General features: G+C 41.2%; 1 protein-coding gene across 3 annotated transcripts in view; it reads left to right on the top strand.

The window, feature by feature from the left end:
- The window catches only part of FHIP1A (FHF complex subunit HOOK interacting protein 1A), a 301,594-nt gene that overhangs the window by 198,980 nt on the left and 80,480 nt on the right, over window positions 1–22,134 (top strand). For all 3 annotated transcript variants that reach the window (XM_061383995.1, XM_061383994.1, XM_061383993.1), the window contains one exon: window positions 8,272–8,898. In XM_061383995.1, coding sequence (XP_061239979.1) covers window positions 8,272–8,898 — 627 coding nt within the window. The remainder of the gene's footprint in view (window positions 1–8,271; window positions 8,899–22,134) is intronic.

The raw sequence follows: 22,134 nt of genomic DNA, 5'->3' as shown, positions 1-22,134 counted from the left end.
CCCCTCTCAGTTATTCCTAATGGCACATTTTTATTTGTAAAGCTTTATAGCCTTTGCTCTATTCTTTCTCTATCCTTTCCTTTCATGTGTTGAATCATTATTAGTCATATACTAAATGATGTCTGCTCTTAAAACCAAGAGACCAGAGGTTAAACAAACTCAATTAGAAATGAGAAATGCACGTTTCTGTGTGCTTCTTAATAGTGCAGAGCTTCTCCTTACTGCTCTCAGCCTCCAGAATATGAGCTGTTATATAATTTTTTAAGCTAAGAGCGTATCAGAGCTCAGATCATGTAGTGGTGATAAAGAAATGCTGGTGGATTTAGTAGCCATTTTCTTCTTGGAGGGGCTGGGGCTGAGAAAAAAACTGAATCTGGCTTGATTAAGTGAAATGTCTTCCTATAATAATGAAGAATAGATAATATGTTCTAAATAGGGTGACCTGTGCAGAGCCCCAAGTGGCCTGTCTCCATTGAAGAAGCAGAGAGATCACAGTGAAGATGGCTTTGAGATCAGCATTCCCTGATTTCACCGCCAGGGAATTTCAGTCTGTTCCCTGTGAAATTCATTCTCTTGCTCTGTTCATTCTCACTCTTCTGTTCTGTGCCTGGTCACAGACTAAATAACAGAGGGAAATTACGTGAAGTCTTTAAGAGATGAAAGACCAGAAAATGTTAGAGAACTCTGTGATCAGTCTTCTCAATATCTTTCTTAGTAAAGCGATGTTTGTTAATATTTAAAAATTATATGTCTCTCTCCTCAGCTTTTCAAGTAGCTCTAGACTTGACAGTAGAAGGTAAAGCAGAACAAAAGCTGCGATCCTCAGAGGGCCAAGGCATTGAATTGAGCCTCTTAGACTAGCGTTGTTGAGTATGTTGAAATCTCAGAAACTCGCCTACTGTATGCTTGGTGATAAGTCTGTTTTTGCTGTGCTTGGAATTACAGGGGTCTCTGGAGTATTATTACACAGATCATTACTCTTAACTCTCTAATACTGAAACTTTAGAAAAAAAAATTATGTATACCTAACTTAAGGGTTAGTTTACATATTATCTTATTGGTTGATGCTCCTACTGTGTTTCTGTATTATAGTGATTACTATACTACTCTGGCGGAGAAGGCAATGGTACCCCACTCCAGTGCTCTTGCCTGGAAAATCCCATGGACGGGGAGCCTGGTAGGCTGCCGTCTATGGGGTCGCACAGAGTCGGACACGACTGAAGCGACTGCACTTTCACTTTTCACTTTCATGCATTGGAGAAGGCAATGGCAACCCACTCCAGTGTTCTTGCCTGGAGAATCCCAGGAACGGGGGAGCCTGGTGGGCTGCCGTCTATGGGGTTGCACAGAGTCGGACACGACTGAAGCGACTTAGCAGCAGCAGCAGCATACTACTCTGATCCCAAGGAGGTGTGGCATGTAGATATAGTTTCTGCTTTATCCTGTTTAATTCTAGATTTAGACACATCTCTATAGTTCGGAATTGAAGCCGACATTAACCAGGTTCTGCAAGTACACATTTATTATTAGGCTATTACCTTAATATAAGAAGAAATGATTGTGTAAAGATCTCCCATGAGAATAGGTGTGTACGAAATACCCTAAATTGCAGGACACAGCTGCTAAGCAATAAACAAGGACTGAATGGAAATTTGCTTCTGTTGTAGTTAATTTGGTACATTAAATGGAATTTGGCTTTAAGATCACTAAATCCTGGCCTCCTTCTATGTGATGGAAAATGTTGCTTGGTAACTTGTTTTTTTTTCTTCCACAATGCCACTTTAAATTAGCATTCCAAAGGGTTTGGAGGTATGGATTGTATTCATGTGACTTTCTTGAAATAACGAGGCTCTAACCAAAGTAGCATAAATAGTCATCTATTGTTACCTGAGTGTATATAAGACAAAGAATAATGGTAAGGTGGAGTCAAAGCTAATCTTCTGTCAGAGAAACGTTCATTTTTATCATGAAGAGTTTGTTGCCATGTGGTGGGATTGTGTGATTTATGTATATCTTTCATTCTGAAAGCATTTGAGCTTCCTATTTAGAATTTGTGCATGTTTGAAATTCAGACCCATTTTCGCTGAGTCATAGGAGCCATCATTAAAGCTAAGGATAGGAGTAGCTGATATTCCTTAATGGAAGAAATATGCTATTTGTTCATCTTTTTGAGCTCTAATAATCCTCATAGTTACAGGTCAAATAACTTTGAAGTTAGGTTAAAAATTTAGCCGTGTTGGTCAGATGATAATCTGTATACCATTGCTCACACTGATTTTTTGTGTATTTGTTTCTTTTTAGAATCGTGATACATGATTTGGGCTTTTGATCCTTTTTTATTTATATCCTTATGTATATAAATTTACATATATATTTTTATTATATTTACATTAGACATGTAATATATATAACTTATATATATTAAATTTATATGTGTAAATTTACAGATATGTAAATTTAATATATGTGAATTTGCACATAAATGTAAAATTTATGCAAATATACAAATGACTCCATATTTATATGTATGCATGTGTGTATATATAGTGTATATACAAAATCTTGTATATGTTACAGTTGGTAGATCAACACATGCCTGGCTGTAATTGGAAAACCATTTACAGTGCTGTATTTCATCTTAAGAAAAGAAAGAAAGTGAAGTCGCTCAGTCGTGTCCGACTCTTTGCAACCCCATAGACTGTAGCCTACCAGGCTCCTCTGTCCATGGGATTCTCTAGGCAAGAATACTGGAGTGGGTTGCTATTTCCTTCTCCAGGGATCTTCCTGACCCAGGGATCGAACCCGGGTCTCCAGCATTGTAGGCAGACACTTTACCGTCTGAGCCACCAAGGAAGCCTTTGATCTTAGCTGACTTATATAGTAGGCATGGGCTTTATCAGGGGTTGATTAGGTTTGTTCAGTGGTATTTGGCCTAACAAACGTGAAAGTGAAGTGAAAGTTGCTCAGTCGTGTCCAACTCTTTGCACCCCCATGGACTATACAGTCCATGGAATTCTCCAGGCCAGAATACTCGAGTGGGTAGCCATTCCCTTCTCCAGGGGATCTTCCCAACCCAGGGATCGAACCTAGGTCTCTCACATTGCAGGCAGATTCTTTACCAGCTGAGTCACAAGGGAAGCTGCCTAACAAAGTGAACTTGTTTAGTAAAGGAAATATTTGTAAAGTATATTTTCCTACTTGGATCTCTTCGCCCCATAATTGTGTTTTCTTCCTGTAAACTGAATCCTGGAGTCTAAGCACGTATGGCTGAGAAAGAGCCAGGGCTGGGGAGTTGGAGGCAAGGTTGAGAGTGTAAGAGGGTAGTCAGGGGAGTGGGTCAGGCCTCTGTGAGCAGCAGGGATCCGCAGTAGGTGAGTGAAACTGGGCAGCAGGCAGAAATCGGGGGCCCGGGAATGTTGGAGTTTGGTGGGAGTGATGTGAGAGAGGGCACATGAGGGAAAGATTAAAAAGTCAAGGTCACATCGGGAATCAGCTGACAGAACCCAAAAGGGCTCAGAGCCTACCTGGCCGGCTGCTGTGGGCCATCGGAATAGAAGCTCCTGCCTGTTTCTGTGCCAGTTGTGCTCTGGCCGGGAAGCTTCCTGGGCATTCCCTGTCAGGGTGGGAACCAGGCGGGGGCGTGGCCCGCAGAACCCACTTGCAAAAGCTGGTCAAGGGTGTGTCTGCCTGAAAGGGAAAGGGAGGTGGCCCGGGAGCGTCCTGACACCTCCGAGAGGGAGGCTAAGGAGTGGCAACACAGGCAGAGCCAGCACTTTGCTGAGCTTGTGTTTCCGTGACTCACGGCCCTGGTTGTAACACACCAGTCTTTCGGGCAGTAAAGCCGCCAGGCCAGACTGGGGAATGAGTCAAGGGCCCTGCCCAGAGGACCAGCAAACCTTTTCCTTTTTGGTGGGGTATCACAGCTCTGTTCTCATGTTCCTCTGCCCATGAACCCAGAAGGTGGTGTAGAAGAGCTTCTGTAAAGGGGATACAGAGAGAGCTTTCAGTGTAGAAGCTGCTGTGTAGTTTACATTCTGTATAAAAATTTCAGTTCTCTTTTGTGGGTTTTTTGTGGCCCCCTCCCCACCAAAAGTAGGTCTGTTTGCAGAGGAGTGTCTTGGAATAAATAATATAAATGAAGATTAACCCATGAGAAAAGTGTGGCTTGTGATTGTGTAAATAGTTTTGCTTTATATTTACATATATACATTTAGATATTTTATAAATATTTAAAGGTATGCATATAGAATAAACACATATGCCTATATGAAAATTTATACTGGGTAGGAGTTTCTGTTAATTACTGTTTTAACTCAGCGTTTGGTCCTTTTTTTAGACATAAGAACAAAATTACTTTGTTTTTATTTTTACTTATGAAATTAGATCAATTTATAGGAAAGAAGAACTAATTAACCTTACAATCTCATTATATCTTCAAACTCATTTCTAACTATGGGTCTATTTGTCAATATATTTAGTTTTTAACGAATTATTTTTCTTTATATATTAGATGTAATGATATGATTCACTTCGTATTTATTTTTAATAGCATTAGTATATGGTGATGTAACATTGTGATTATAACTCTCTAGTTCTTGACCATTTGGGTCAATAATATTTTTATTTTTCATTATTGAAAATATAGCCTGGGTAAACATTTTAAAACAAATTATCTTTGTGTTGTTTCCTTGAGGCATTTTCCCCAAAGTGAGATTAACAAGCCAAAGGGCAGGAACAACTTGATAGCTTCTGTTACATGTTGCCAGATTGTTTTCTAGAAAGATGGAGCTCATTTGCAGGGACACTATCAATGTATAATGCACAGTGCCAGTTTCAGATAGCTTAGACAGTCTAAGCACACATGAGAAGTATAATTACATTTCTACCCTGAGGCCTTGCTGTATAGATAGCTCTCATAAGTAAACTCAATATGTGAACTTTGAAATTATCGAATTAATATAAGTATAGAGCTAATTTGCTCTTTAGAGTGTGGAGCCCTGGAGGGGGCTTTGGGGCTGGAGAGCATGCTGTGTCGAGGTGGTGCCCCCTTTTGGACAAGTGTGGTACTGCGATCCCACACTGTGAGACTGTCAAGGCCAGAACCAAATGGGGACAACAGACCTCAGTGTTACTCACAGTGAGGTCCTCAGGCTTGTGAGGAGGCCTGCAGGGCTTCGTGGAGGCTGGGGGAGGGGGGCATTCTGCAGTCCATGCAGCCAAGAAGAGGGCGTGGCCATTGGGAAGGCCTAGGCCATGAGTCCCTGAACTGCGCATGTCCCACAGCCTTCCTCATTGAAACTGTCAACTTAGGGGTGTTGGGGGCATTGTTTTGGCATCACTCTGGCAGTATTTTTAATTTTATAATGGAAGCCGATGGAGATTACAGATTCTGAAGAAATTTGTTCATCTGTGGGGAGCGAGCTCCGCCTGTGGCAAAGGTCATGAGGAAGGAGGCTTGGCATACGCAAAGGCGGGATCAAGCCTCAGGAGTCTCCCTGGAAATTCTCGAGCATCTACCCCCAAAACCAGAGTCTGCCTACTTTCTGCTTTGTGCTTTCACCTACACCTCTGACTTTACGGGGGGCTGTCCCCCACTACCTCTCTGAAAAAGAGTTAGCTTACAGCTCCAGTTAATAATTCCTGGGTGCGACAGTGTTTAACCTACAAACTCCTTTGGAAATCCTCTAGCCTGCCTGAATAGGTTTTTCCGGCCACATGTGATTGTTCAGAGCCTCCCAACTGAGAGGCAGATGTTCTAAACTGTCTAAACACAGATTCCTTTGAGTAGTTAAAAGATCGATTAGAAATTGTATTGGTGAAGGGTTTTTCACTTACTGGGCCAGTGTTTGCTGCTAAGTCTCCATACTCCTTACCTACTGTGTCCTTGGCAGTGTATTGATTGATATAATGGGTGTATAGAAATGTAAGTAGTAGCTCAATGTTTGTAACCTTGGACCCTTGAGTTAATTCTTTTCTTGATTGAGCCCACCTCACCTTTGCCCTATAGGAATGCAGCTTTGTCCAATGCTTTTTTGGAGGCTGGTGCCTGACTTTGGAATAAATCACCTTTAGAGAAAGATAAGTTTCTTAAAATGTTAACAGGCCTCCTGGCCAGAATATGATGTAATTCACCTGAACTTTTGCATATGATAAAGTTTGAAAGCCTAGCTTCGATTAGGACCAGGAACTGCTGTCCTTGCATGACTCCACCCCTTCCCCCATTATCCTCTGCACAACTTAAGGTATAAAAACTACTTTGGAAAATAAACTGCGGGCCTTGTTCACCGAAACTTGGTCTCCCCATGTCGTTCTTTCTCTTACCTTCTGGCTGAATTGTTCAGCCTCTTTTCTTCATTGAATTTTCCTACTGAGCTATCCTCATCCTATTACTCTTTATATCTTTGATAAAATATTTAAATAAATAGGTCGCCGACGCCGTCCCCGCTTCGAATACCCTGGATCAGCCGGGGCTGGTCCCCGGCATTCATCCATAAGGATAACTAGCCTAGTCTATAAATGTTCTTTTACTCTGCTTCAGAAAGGGGAAAATCTTAGACTTTTCCCTGAGAAATAAATTTCCCTCCTTGCTCACGCCTGCTGACATAGCCTTGTGCTTTTGCCAGTTTCTGCAGTGACTTGCAGAAATTCTATAACCTAAATACCAGAACACGTAACAGCATGTCCTAGAACTGGGCCGGGAGGATAAGACCGAAGTGAAACATATTCCACAGAGCATATGGTTCAGAAAGGCTAAAAGGAACAACTTAAAGTCATTGATAAAATGCTTGAGAATTAACATGTGTATACATTTTAAAGGAAGTGAATTGAATGGATATTTATCTTAGAAATTCCAAGTCATAAAGTTTAATGGAAGCTGAGATATAAAATTGTTTTAATTTTCAGGTACCAAAGTAGAAGTTAAGTACTGATGGGCGGAGAGAGGTGGTAAGCGTTAAAAGGCCAGCAGTTAGGGAGAGATACACCTAGACTGTCACATAAGATTGTTTATTTTTGAGTTTTCAGTGCTTTTTTTCTCTTTTGGTGGTACATATAAATATATAAAACAAACTCTGCCATCTTTATCATTTTTAGTCAGTGGCATTAACTACATTCACAATGTTGTGTACCCATCACTATTATTTTCAAAACTTTTTCATTACCCCAAACAGAAGCCCTATGCTTTAGGGATTTATTTTGTAATTGGTTATCTCAAAAATTTTTTTCTGGCTTAAAAAAATACACAATTCAAACTCTTCATGCTTAAAATGTCAACATATGGCACATGTTAGGGGATTCTTCTAGGTATGTGCCTCATGGTCATCAGTTTCCTCTCCTCCTTCCTATTGATGCATGCTTTGCTGAAGACGGTGCCAATCAAGAAGGGCAGGGAGGGTTGTTGTTCTGTCGGGGGCATGTGAGGAGCTGCATTCTGCAGCTGAAAGCTTCAAATCAATGCTATTTGTAGGAGAGCAGTGGTAGTCCTGCTTATTTAATGTATTTTAAACTTTAAAAGCCCTATTATGTTCTTGACAGCTTAAAAAAAATTCAGAACTTGTACTGCTTTGAACACAACAGCTATTACTATTTTTGTGTATTATTTTTAGTCTTTTTTCACTTTCATGTTTTTAAGGTAGTTGATCATGATGAGTCTAATTGTATACAATTAACTAATTTTTTCATTTAACATATCACTTAACAGTTTTGTTTTTTTTTTTAATTTTTGTTCAGTAGTCTTCATAATAATAGGCCCAGGAATGTATGGACCTTAATTTACACAACCATGTTACTTTCTTTGACATTTAGGTTGCCAAACATGTGTAACTATGATAAACGAACAACTTCAAACATCTTCCTTCTGTAGTTTTTAACCCCTTCATTTTATTCTCATGAGAGGGAGATGCAGAAGGCTCACATATCTTTTTTTCCCAAACTTTAAGCTTTTTATTTTGTATTGGGATGCAGCTGATTAACAATGTTGTTGTTTCAGGTGAACAGTGAAGGGACTCAGCAGCACACATACATATATCCATTCTCCCCTACACCGCCCTCCCCTCCACGCTGCCGCATGACACTGAGCAAAGTTCCACATGCTATACAGTAGGTCCTCGTTGGTTATCCCTTTTGAATATAGCAGTTGCTCACATATATTTTATTAGGGGTCATGGCTCTTGCATTTTCCATGAAGATTTGGTACAATCAGCAGTGGTGTGTTTTTTTTTTGTAAGCTATGATAAACATCAGATGGATGACACATACTTGATTTGGTTACAGGTTGTGAAAATCTTAGAGAAGCATGACCCCTTGAAGAACACCCAAGCAAAATACGGGTCCATCCCTCCAGATGAGGCCAGTGCTGTCCAGAACTATGTAGAGCACATGCTGTTTTTGCTGATTGAGGAGCAAGCCAGGGATGCTGCCATGGGGCCAATCCTGGAATTTGTGGTCTCTGAGAACATCATGGAAAAGCTCTTCCTTTGGAGCTTGAGGCGGGAGTTTACCGATGAGACGAAAATGGAGCAGCTCAAGATGTATGAGATGCTGATCACCCAGTCCCACCAGCCTCTGCTGCACCACAAGCCCATTCTGAAGCCCCTGATGATGTTGCTGAGCTCTTGTTCGGGAACAACCACCCCCACCGTGGAGGGGAAGCTGGTGGTCCTGCTCAATCAGCTCTGTTCCATTCTTGCCAAAGATCCATCCATCCTGGAACTCTTCTTCCACACTAGTGAGGACCAAGGGGCCGCGAACTTCCTCATCTTCTCCCTTCTGATCCCCTTCATTCACCGGGAGGGGACCGTGGGCCAGCAGGCCCGGGACGCCTTGCTGTTCATCATGTCTCTCTCTGCCGAGAACAGTGTCGTGGCTCATCACATCGTGGAGAACACCTACTTTTGTCCAGTAAGTCCTTCTTGTTGGCCCACTTCCTCCCGCTCTTCTCCTCTCTTGGGCTGATGATAAATAATTTTTAAAAAGCTTCTTTAGATTGTTATTTGCATCTCTTTTGTGCTGAAAATCTTGTTTCTTGTTTTTTTATTTTTGTGATTGTTATTTGTTCGTTTTTGGTTGTGCTGTGTGGCATGTGGTATCATAGTTCTCCAACCAGGGATCAAACCCTTGCATTGGAAGCACAGAGGCTTAATGGATATTTTCCCTTTTTTTTTTTTTCCCCAGCAAACTGTTCTTGGCAGCTTCTATGGAAGGATGTCTAGAGGAGATATTTTGGAGGGAGGAGCGGAATTTAAGTTGAGATGCCCTATGGCTGAGCAATGTCAGCTTGAAATAAGCCAATAGAGGAAACTATATGTGTTACTGTTTATTGGTTCATTTCTGTTGGGTTAGGAGCTGTTTTGTTTTTTCTAAGAGTATCTCCTGAGTAATTGGTAAAACCTGCTCATCTTATATTCTTAGCTTTTTGGGTTGGTTTTGAGCCAATGAGTCATGGCATATGGTCAGACGCCTCACAGTGGGCTTCACAAATTAATTTGTTTCCCAGCAAGATAATGACCAAAATTGTAAATCCAAACCACTGATTCTATTTTAAAAGGAGAAATACATATTTACAGTTTGAAGTAGCAAGAAGTCCTTTACTCTGTATCATTTCTTAAGCGTAGGTTGCTGAGCAATAGAGAGTAAGGCCTTATGTGGATGCCTGAGGAGTCAGGCCCAGTCATAGGCCTGGAAAATAATAGGGACTGTCTGAAGCTCTCACAAAGCTGTACACCTCTGATTGCTTTCTGCTGTTAGGGTCACCTTGGGAAGGGGTATTTAAACAGATTTATAGGTTTGTAGAGTTCCATAGAATAGCCATGAGAAATACAAAAGCCTTCTTAAGTAAACAATGCAAAAAAATAGAGGAAGACAATAGAATGAGAAAGACTAGAGACCTCTTCAAGAAAATTAGAGATATCAAGGGAACATTTCTTGCAAAGATGGGCTCAATAAAGGACTGAAATGGTAGGGACCTAACAGAAGCAGAAGATATTAAGAAGAGGTGGCAAGAATACATGGAAGAACTGTATAAGAAAGATCTTAATGACCCGGATAACCACGATGATGTGGTCACTTACCTAGAGCTGGACATCCTGGAATGTGAAGTCAAGTGGGCCTTTGGAAGCATCACTATGAACAAAGCTAGTGGAGGTGATGAAATTCCAGCTGAGCTATTTCAAATGCTGCAAGATGATGCTGTGAAAGTGCTGTACTCAATATGCCAGCAAATTTGGAAAACTCAACAATGGTCACAGGCCTGGAAAAGTTCAGTTTTCATTCCAGTTCCAAAGAAGGGCAATTCCAAAGAATGTTTGAACTACCGTACAATTGCACTCATTTCACATGTTAGTAAGGTTATGCTCAAAATCCTTCAAGCTAGGCTTCAGCAGAACGCGAACTGAAAACTTCCAGATGTACAAGTTGGATTTAGAAAAGGCAGTGGAACCAGAGATTAAGTGGTGAAAATCCACTGGATCATTGAAAAAGCAAAGGAATTCCAGAAAAATATCTACTTCTGCTTCATTGACTGTGCTAAAGCCTTTGACCTTGTGGATCGCAACAAACTATGGAAAATTCTTAAAGCCATGGAAATAGCAGACCACCTTACCTGCCTCCTATAAAACCTGTGTGCAGGTCAAGAAGCAACAGTTAGAACCAGACATGGAACAATAGACTGGTTCAAAATTGAGAAAGGAGTACGTCAAGGCTATATATTGTCACACTGCTTATTTAACTTAAATGCAGGGTGCTGCTGCTAAGTCACTTCAGTCGTGTCCGACTGTGTGTGACCCCATAGATGGCAGCCCACCAGGCTGCCCCATCCCTGGGACTCTCCAGGCAAGAACACTGGAATGGGTTGCCATTTCCTTATCCAATGCATGAAAGTGAAAAGTGAAAAGGAAGTCACTCAGTCGTGTCCGACTCTTCTCGACCCCATGGACTGCAGCCCACCAGACTCCTCCGTCCATGGGATTTTCCAGACAAGAGTACTGGAGTGGGGTGCCATCACCTTCTCCGTATATGCAGGGTACATTATGTGAAATACCAGGCTGGATGAGTCGCAGGCTGGAATCAAGATTTCTGGGAGATATATCAACAACCTCAGCTATGCAGATGACACTACCCTTATGGCAGAAAGAGAAAACAAACTAAAGAGCCTCTTGATGAAGGTGAAAGAGGAGAGTGAAAAGGCTGGCTTAAAACTCAACATTCAAAAAAAACTAAGATCACGGCATCTGGTTCCATTATTCCCTGGCAAATAGATGGGGAAACAATGGAAACAGTGGCAGATTTTCTCTTCTTGGGCTCCAAAATCCCAGCAGATGATGACCACAGCCATGAAATTAAAAGACACTTATTCCTCGGAAGAAAAGCTATGATCAACTTAGACAGCATATTAAAAAGCAGAGACGTCACTTTGTTGACAAAGGTCCATATTGTCAAAGCTATGGTTTTTCCAGTAGTCACGTATAGATGTGAGAGTTGGACCATAAAGAAGGCTGAGTGCCAAAGAATTGATGCTTTTGAACTGTGGTGTTGGAGAAGACTCTTGAGAGTCCCTAGGATAGCAAGGAGATCCAACCAGTCATCCCTAAAGGAAATCAGTCTTGAATATTCATTGGAAGTACTGATGCTGAAGCTGAAGCTCCAATACTTTGGCCACTTGATGTGAAGAGCCGACTCATTGGAAAAGACCCTGATGTTGGGAAAGATTGAGGGCAAGAGGAGAAGGGGGCAACAGAGGATGAGATGGTTGGATGGCATCACCGATTCAATGGACATGAGTTTGGGTAAACTCTGGGAGATAGTGAAGGATAGGTAAGTCTGGTGTGCTGTAGTCCATTGGGGTCACAAAGAGTAGGACACGACTTAGGGACTGAACCACAGAGCTCCTGTTTTGTAAGATGTTGAGCAATGGCTATTTTTACTTTCCTAACGCAGTGAACATCTCCAGTTTATTCCCATTATGTGTTCTTTTTACTGATCATCTCATTGTGTTTCTCTATAAACTGTATTGCCATGAACATGCCTGATTTTGCCAGAATAGTGTGTAAGACCATTAGTGAGTTTTATAGGAACAGGCCAGGCAAATTGCCTTAAGTAGATTAGATTCATTGTTAATGAACACCATGTGGGTGGTTCTTGACCCAAAGCAAGGGTATTTAGAAATGTATGTGGGGTGTGTTTGGTTGTCGGGCAACATGGGGGGCCTGGAAGGGAGGTCATCTGGCATTTAGTGTGCAGAGGCCAGGGACGCTTAATGTCCAGTAGTTTGTGGACTGGTCGCATACAGGAAAGAATTGCCTTGCCCCAGGTACTAAGAGCCATGCTAGTGATTGGCATGCTGTACTTGGCTTTGAGGTTCAAGAGTAGTAATCTTCTTTATAATACTGTCTTTATTAATACTGTCTTTATTAATAAACCAAACAAACTGAGGTCAACGAAGTGTCTTGTGAATCTATTTTAGGAGGAACAAATAAGTAAAAATTTTGAGAAATAGAGTTAAGTTCAGGGACCATATGTCTCTTCTGTTCTGGCTTCTGACCAACAGAATCAGAAATTGCAGAAAGCGTGTGTGTATGCTCAGTCACTCAGTCATGTCCAACTCTTTGTGGCCCCATGGACTGTAGCCCGCCAGGCTCCTCTGTCCATGAGATTTTCTAGGCAAGAATAGTGGAGTGGGTTGCCATTTCCCCCAAAGACTGAGAGTCAGATGGGAAGTAAAAAACTGATTCCATTCATCTGTGCCAGCATATTAAATCTCCTTTCCTTATTTTCTTCAACAGAATTATAAGCTAGATTATAAATTCTTTTAAAAGAACATATCTTTAGGCAAAAGTGTAACTTCTCACCCGGAATCTGAATGTCTGTATTAGTTTTCTTTAAAAAACAACAACAACAAAAAGCCAATTGATTAGAGTATAATTGCTTCACAATGTTGTGTTAGTTTCTGCTGTTCAATGAAGTGAGTCAGCTATATGAGTACATATATCCCCTCCCTCTTGAGCCTGCCTTGCACCTCCACCCTTATCCCACCCCTTTAGGTCACACACAGCACTGAGCTGAGCTTCTTGTGCTATATACATCAGCTTCCTAGTAGCTGTGTTAGTTTTCTATTGCTGCTGTAACAAATTCCCAAAGCTATGGCTTTAAATAACACTGATGATTCTCTTACAGTAGTATCATCTTACTATAGTCCAACAGGTCTTACTGGGCTAAACTTAGGATGTTGACAGGGCTTGCTCCTTTTTGGAGACTCTCACGGTAAGTCCTTTTCCTCACCGTCTCCAGCTTCCAGAGGCCACCCACATCCCTCCCCTCATGGCTTGCTCCTTCCTTTCCACAGTCAGCAGTATTACATCTCTCTCACCATCCTTTTGGAGTCATGGTTTCCCCTGACTCTGCTCCTCTGCCTCCCTCTTCCACTTCCACAAGAACCCTTGTAATTATGTTGTTTACCTGGATCATCCAGAATTTAAAGATTTTTAAGATCATCCCTGCTTAAAGATTAGCTAGTTAGCACCCCTAATTCCATCTGCATCCTTAATTTTCCTTTGCCATGGAACCTAATTTGTTCATGGACTCCGGAATTAGGATGTAGACAGCTTTGTGGGGGTTAGTCTGCTTCCCACAATTACCATATTCATTCAGTTTGGAGAGATCTTGGAGAAGTTTGATGAAGAACGCAGCATAGTCAGGATTCTTGTAGCTTAACCTGACCATGTACGTTTGGGAGCTGTTGAGGAAGCAGGGACACACATTAGGGTCTAGAAACCAGAGTGATAGGAATGAGAATATAAGAGAGGCGCTGGATCTGAGCAGTGATGTGAAGGCAGAGGCTGACCAAACAAGGGACTTTTTCACGAGGGGGCTGTGCAGAGGTTTGGAGTTTGGCTTGCTTGAATTGTTTTGGGTAGTTCTGCTGTCCAAGAAGGAGTGCAGGTATTGAAACAAATCACAATATTTGGGCAGTTCACTCAGTCAGTATCTACAGGGCAATTTCAAAAAGGTACTGTTTTCAAAAGCATCACAATTCTAAAGTCTCTTGAAGAAATCTAACAAATATGTAAAAGGCTTTTATAAGGAAAATTATGGAACTTTATTGAAGGGCATAAAATAAGACAGAAATAGATGGAAAGCCCTGCAGTTTGTAGATATTGTGTAGATAATGCTTTTCTGCAAATCAATCTGTGAAGTTAACACAATTTATGTTTTACAACTTTTTATTGTGGAAAAAAGCACAATACAGAAATGGAACAGATACAGAGATTTGAAAGCATACTAAAAGGAACATCATATATATATTGCTTAAATTCAAAGTTAATATGTGTCATACTTTGGTATACTTTATTTGTATACCAAATATATTTGTATATTTGTTTTGTATCTTTATTTGTTTTTGCTGTTGCAGGAGAAGGCAATGGCACCCCACTCCAGTACTCTTGCCTGGAAAATCCCATGGACAGAGGAGCCTGGTAGGCTGTAGTCCATGGGGTCGCTAAGAGTCGGACACGACTGAGCGACTTCACTTTCACTTTGAAATTAAATTATAGATATCAATTATTTTAATATGTATCTCCTACAAATAAGGACATGCTCCTACGCAATCACAATACTGTTATTATACCTAAGAAAATTGTACAGTAGTTTTATAATGTGATCTAATAACCAGTTTCCCACTTATGCCGCAAATTACTTTTACAGATTTCCCCCCCTCACCCTAAACCAGAGTCCAGTACAAGGTGCATTTCTGACTGTTGTGTATCTCTATGCTATGCTAAGTCACTTCAGTCATGTCCGACTCTGTGCGACCCCATAGACGGCAGCCCACCAGGCTCCCCGTCCCTGGGATTCTCCAGGCAAGAACACTGGAGTGGCTTGCCATTTCCTTCTCCAGTCTCTAGGCTCTGTTAATTCTCAACAGGTTGCTGCTTTTATCCTCGTGGTGGTGACTTTGTAAGAGTTCAGCCATTATCTTTAGAACACCCCATGTTCCAGGTTTGTTTCTTTGTGTAGTTTGACTGGTCCCTATCACTGGTATTTCCTGAAAATCGGGAGTTGGGTATAAACGCCTGGTTAAATCAGGTTAAGTACCTTTCGTAAGAATACTTTATAGGTGATGCCGTACACGACAAGAAGCACATGTTAGGTTGCACCACTGTTTGTGAGACCAGAGGTGGTCACTCGGTTGTTTAAGGCAGTGATCCTTCGATCCCTGTGTTGTAAAGATAAAACTTCCCCTTTGTAAATTGTAAGGTATAATTGGTGAGATGGTAACGTGACTTAAAATCCCAGTAGAGTTTTCGAAGGAACATGGCAAACTGATGCTAAATATCATATGCATGCATGCTAAGTTGCTTCAGTCATGTCCGACTCTTTGCGACCCAGTGGATAGTAGCCCACCAGGCTCCTCTGTCCTTGGTTTTCTCCAGGCAAGAATAGTGGAGTGGGTGTCCATTCCCTCCTCCAGGGGGTCTTCCTGACCCAGGGATTGAACCCAAGTCTCTTATGTCTCCTGCATTGGCAGGCGGGTTCTTTACCACTTGTGCTACCTGGGAATAGCTGAAATAATTATATGAATAATGATAACAGTAATATATTTGTTGAGAGCTAACTATATGCCGGCCACTATTCTTAGTGCTTTATATGTATTAATTCACTGAATTCTCACAACTATTGGAACCAGTGTTATTCTCCTTTAATAGATGAAGAAATCTGATGTAAATTCATACAAGGCCACGTGGCTAGTAAGAGAGCAGGTTAGGATTTGAACTGGGGCAGTCTGACTCAGTGACCCATATGCTTAACCCCTATCTTGTACATAAGTGATAAAATATTAAGACTTTCTATAAAGCAGTAATCATAAAGAAAAGATTAAAGAACAAAAACAACACCCACAGATCAAATCTGCATCTCTTACATCTCCTGCATTGGCAGGTGGGTCCTTGCCACCTGGGAAGCCCATTTTGTTACACGCATATTTGCAAGTGGTTGGTACCCAAAATATATAAAAGTATTTGTAATACTACACATTAGTAAGAAAACGATGAGACGTGTGCGAAGGATATGAACCAACAGTTCCCAGAAGACCCCAAATCTGATACATATTAAAATATGCTCATCTTCCTTGTGTGTGTAGCATCAAATAAACACAAATGAACTTACAGTGAGACAGTAGGTAACGGCATCAGAGTGGCTAACCGTTAGACATCCAATAACACCACGTTGGTACAATAACTCAAGAAAGCAGTATGGCAGTATTGCCCTGAGGGCTCAGCTGGTGAAGAATCTGCCTGCAATGCAGGAGACCTGGGTTCAACTCCTGGGTTGGGAAGATCCTCTGGAGAAGGGAAAGGCTACCCACTCCAGTATTCTGGCCTAGAGAATTCCATGGACTGTATAGTCCATGTGGTCACAAAGAGTCAGACACGACTGAGCGACTTTCACTTTCAATGAAATTGAGTGTTTGCGTGCCGTGTAGCCCTGCATCTTCACTTCTAGGTCTCTCCCCTAGGGAAGCCTGCCACATGTTTACAAGGGAACATGCACAGAGGTATTCTGTGGAATAGTGATTTGAAGAAGAGAGAAAGAGAAAGAAGAAAAAGATAAATAAAATGGTACGTATGATGTCGATGGAATACTCCTCAGCATTCAGAATGAATAAATCACTGAGCATTATTCCACTGCATCTATATTTATCTATCTACCACGTCTTTTTTATCTGTTCAATTCTTGAAGGACACTTAGGCCGCTTCCATAGCTTGGCTATTATAAATAGTGCTGCAGTGAACATTGGGTGTATGTATCTTTTTGAATTAGTGTTTTGTTTTCCTTGTATAAAAATGGAGTGAAATTTTGCCATTTGAAATAGCATGGAGGGACCTGGGTGGTATTAGGGTTAGGAAATAAATAAGAGACAGACACCTACTGTGTATAGTCACTTGTGTGTGGAACCTAAATGTGACGAACGAGAAACAGACTCACAGATGTGGAGAACAAGCTAGTGTTCATCAGAGGGGAGAGGGGCTAGGACCAGGGCAAGGCAGGGCGAAAGGCACAGACTACTCGGTGTAAATAAGTTACAAGGGTGTTATGCACAGCATAGGAAATACAGTCGGTATTTTATAATAATTTTGAATGGAGTCTAATGTATAAAAATATCAAGTTACTATGTTGAGTTATGTTGAAACTAATAATAAGTCAACTGTGCACGTGTGCTAAGTCACTTCAGTCGTGTCCGACTCTTTGCAACCCTGTGGACTGTAGTCTGCCGGGTTCCTCTGTCCTTGGAATTCTCCAGGCAGGAATACTGGAGTGAGTGGCCATGCCCTCCTCGAGGGGATCTTCCCGACCAGAGATTGTACCTGTGTCTCCCGTGGCTCCTGCATTGCAGGAGGATTCTTTATCGCTGAGCCACTGCAGAAGGCAAGTCAACTGTATTTCAATAAAAAATAATTAGATTCCACATTTATTAGCATGTAACTGCACCTACATGTGTGAACACCAATGAACCTAAAAACAAAAAGCATAAAATCTAAAAACATAAAAAAGTAAGTAGCCAAATGTTCCATATAGTATGTTAACATTTACATAAAATTTATGTAACCTTTTAAGACAACATCTTTGTACTGTTTTTTTGATACATATGAATATAGTAGAAGTACAGAAACACTCACAGAAATAATACATATTAAGCTCAGGACTGTGGTTACTTTTGGGTGCAAAGGAAAGGGAAGAGATGATAATGAGATTGGAATAGGGTTTAGCCCTACTTGTAATGTTTTGTTTTTTTAAAAATAAAGAGCACTCTGAAGAAATTACGACAAAACAAAATCTGTTAAATCTTGGGGATGATTTTCTGTTTTTTTTTTTACATGTTTGTAATATGTCATATTTAAAAAATTTAAGCATGTTAGGACTAGAATGGAGCATATTTTTAGTGTTTAAATTTCCACTAAGTTCTAGGTAGATTTCACTGCGTAGTTGTTGCTTTTATAAAACATGTTTTAAAACACTGTATACAGTTCATTAAAATTGGAGGAAAAGCATCTCCAGCTGACCTTATTTGCTAGAATGGAACACAGAGCTTCGTTGTGTTAAGTTGCCCCTTACGATAGAGCCCATAATCTCATTTGTTCCCAGTTTTCTATAATTACATCTGACAACATAATTAAAAAAAAAAAAAGACCTCTTATGTTGAAGATAAAAGCATACTCTATTAACCACCTGGCTAAGGACCACAATGACAAAAAGCTTTTTCTAATTAGTATGATTGTCAAAGTGTGTTAGCATCAGGCTCTGGGATGAGTAATGGCTCTTTAAGGAAACTGGGCCACTTTTGGCAACTTTTGTTCTGTGGTTTATAGGAAGAGCTTGCTGGTTCTGCCTTTTGTTTTAGGATGTGTTTTCCCAAGAAAAGAAAGATAATAAGGATACTCTAGGGAAGAATTTAGTGCCCACAAATGGTTGGGGACTCTGTGACCCTTGCTTCTTATGATTTTTAAAAACCAAGTATTGATGATTAAGCCCTTGTCACTTGTTGGCAGAAATTGAAAACAGCCTATACGTACATTTGGAAATGCACTTTGAAATAAGCAAGCTTTAGGTACACAGCCGCAGGTAGAAAGTTATTTATCCCATATCTAAAATTTATGAGGCTTTTTATTTTGGCATGTTGTCGCAAATGATCCCTACCAGGTGACTTGCTGCTAGCTTCAGACTAAAGCCATCTGCCGACAGTCTTCTCTGCTCCTGCTGAAATTAGCTGGGTACTGTTAGATGTTTAAAGTTAAAGGGGAACCTTTCCTGATGGCTCACTGCTGTGTGCTCGTCATTTTTTTCCCCCTCCATTGGAAACATTGCTTTGTATAAACCATGATGTCCACTTCTTTACATGCATGATTTCTTCTAATTGTTGCAACAACTCAGGGAAGAAACTGAACTTTGGAGGGCTTTAACAACTGCCTGTAAGTGGCAAAGTCAGAGCCGTGTTAGTCTGATACTGAAACCCAGGGTCTTGGCAGTTACCATGCTGTACTGTACTGCTGTCAGGGAAGTAGTTTGCTTTTCTAATTGTTGGTCATCTTTAGGGTTTTACATGGTCGTTCATTTTTTTTAAGAGTTGAGAAAAGATAAATTAAAACTATTGGGTTATAGGATTTCGCTGGTGATCCAGTGCAGGGGATCGGGTTTGATCCCTGGTCAGGGAGCTAAGATCGTGCATACCACACAGCACAACCAAAAAAAATGGGGGTGGGGTGGGGTGGTGGTGTTCATATGTTGGGGATAAGTATAATGTTTGACAGTTACTTTTTGGTGGTCAGGATTAATAAAAGGCTAAAAGAATGGATGAGCATTTAAAAATATTAACTGTTGAATGTCAACATATATTTTGAATTTTGAAGTTAAAATTGTCTTAGATTGTACCATCAAACTCTTGGAAAAATTATCTGCAAACCTGTTGTTGCCTCTCCTTTCTCTTCTTCCTGTTCCTGTAATATTCCCTGCATTGTTTCTTTGAATGAGGGAGTGAATAAAGGTTAGCAGGAAGTAGTCACCAGTAGTAACAGTCCTTCTTGCATTTGTGGTTGGTCAGCTGTCTCCTCCATCGCACCTGGTCAGACTTGTTCAGCGTTTGTTCCTCAGTCCCGACGCGGTGCCTGGCCTGTTGTTGGTGTTCTAGAAATGCATGTGGACTGGATGAAGGAATCTGAAATAAATGTTTAGCAGAAAGGATTTGCAGTCTTGCTCGTAAGACCATGTAGTCCTCTTCATCCTGCAGACTCTTCCTCCATGTTTCTTTGCCGTGCTGGAGACAATCGCAGGTCTGTTCACCGCAGCTGTTGGTGTCCAGGAACACACCGCACTGTCCTCCTGTGCAGGCAGGCTGAGTTCCCATCTCAGCCATGCCCTTTTCAGGACACTCTTTAAAAAAAGTGAATATTAGGTATGTGTTATTTTTAATTACTGTCACTGATGTATGTAATTTGAAAATTAATGTTGCTGTAATTATATTGATATACTGAATAGTTATTACCAGCTTCTTAGTCAGACAAATTAAGCCTGTCTTTATGAATTCATCTTCAAAGGCTCAAAGTGGTTAAGGAATCGGGAGTATGCAGAATTAAAGCCTTTGTTCTGCGGTTAATTTAGCATGAGTTAGCAAATGTAATTGATTTTAAAAATATGGCATCAAGATTAGATTTCCCTTCAAGGAGAACTTTTGGTCTCTGTTCTCTCTTTCCAGAGGTTTCTGATTTATAACAAGGAGCTCACTGGGGTCACATTCAAAACAGGAATTAAAGTGATTTGTTTGGGTTTGCTGACAAGGAGTTAAATGCTTTAAATAGGGGACATTCTTTCTTGGGACTGCAGATGCCTGATTTTGCAAAAGAGATACACTCTCTGTCTTGTTGACTGCTGTATATCCTGTGCTTAACATCGTGCCTGTCCTGAGGGTGCTCATTGACTTTTTTTTTTTTTTAAATAAGAAACCGAATGAATGAGTGAATAAAGGTCACTAGGAAACAGAGCAGAGAAATGTATATGATCTTTTGATTTTTCCAATGTTGAAACGATTCATCTCTTTGCCTTGCTGCCCTCACACACTCAGCCGTGGCTACTATTCCCCACCCCGCCCCCTCCAAGCCCTGCACCCACTCCCTCCCGTGGCGTCAGTCATCCGGTTTCTCTGTACCAAGACCTCCAGGTGCCCTTATTGACGGATGTATTACCCACGGAAAGTACTGCTAGGCTCTGACCGGACAGATCACCCCAATCTGCAGTGTGGACAGGAGTGAACTGGTCAGGCCGGGTGAGATGGAGAAGACAGACCTTAAACTAACGAACGCAAGGAAGGCGGTTGCTGTACAGAGGGCTGCAGGGGGCGCTGTGGGAGCAAGCCAGGGGAGAGGGGGCGGCGACACCTGGTAGATACTTCTTCCAGTATGGCATACCTGGAGCCACACCACCTGGCTTTCCATGGCTGATGTCAGGCACTATGGATTGTCATAGCTCAGCATCTGAACCTCCCTTCCCTTCTCTCTCTGGTCTGTATAAAGCCTGAGGTCTCATTTTTTGTCTTTTCATACTGTTCATGGGCTTCTCAAGGCAACAATACTGAAGTGGTTTGTCATTCCCTTCTCCAGTAGACCACGTTTTGTCAGAACTCTCCACCATGCCCTACATGCATGGCTCATAATGTCCATGTGATCAGTTTGATCAGTTTTCTGTGGTTGTGTTTTTCATTCTGTCTACTCTCTTACGATTATACAGTGGAAGTAAGAAATAGATTCAAGGGATTAGATCTGATAGAGTGCCTGAAGAATTATGGACAGAGGTTCATGACATTGTACAGGAGGCAGTGATCAAGACCATCCCCAAGAAAAAGAAATGCAAAAAGGCAAAATGGTTGTCTGATGAGGCCTTACAAATGGCTGAGAAAAGAAGAGAAGCGAAAGGTAAAGGAGAAAAGGAAAGATATACCCATTTGAATGCAAAGTTCCAAAGAACAGCAAGGAGAGATAAGAAAGCCTTCCTTAGTGATTAATGCAAAGAAATAGAGGAAAACAATAGAATGGGAAAGACTAGAGATCTCTTCAAGAAAATTAGAGATATCAAGGGAACATTTCATGCAAAGATGGGCTCGATAAAGGACTGAAATGGTACGGACCTAACAGAAGCAGAATATATTAAGAAGAGCTGGCAAGAATACACGAAAGAACTATACAAAAATGATCTTCATGACCCAGATAACTATGATGGTGTGATCACTCACCTAGAGCCAGACATCCTGGAATGAGAAGTCAAGTGGGCCTTAGGAAGCATCACTATGAACAAAGCTAGTGGAGGTGATGGAATTCCAGTTGAGCTATTTCAAATCCTGAAAGATGAAGCTGTGAAAGTGCTGCACTCAATCTGCCAGCAAATTTGAAAAACTCAGCAGTGGCCACAGGACTGGAAAAGGTCCGTTTTCATTCCAATCCCAAAGAAAGGCAATGTCAAAGAATGCTCAAGCTACCGCACAATTGCACTCATCTCACATGCTAGCAAAGTAATGCTCAAAATTCTCCAAGCCAGGCTTCAACAGTACATGAACTGAGAACGTCCAGGTGTTCAAGCTGGTTTTAGAAAAAGCAGAGGAAC

Source organism: Bos javanicus, chromosome 17 (assembly GCF_032452875.1).
Source record: "Bos javanicus breed banteng chromosome 17, ARS-OSU_banteng_1.0, whole genome shotgun sequence".
In the NCBI taxonomy this organism is placed as follows: Eukaryota; Metazoa; Chordata; class Mammalia; order Artiodactyla; family Bovidae; genus Bos; species Bos javanicus.
Note: the sequence above shows the minus strand (reverse complement) of the source record. Positions and strands in the feature narration are given on the sequence as shown.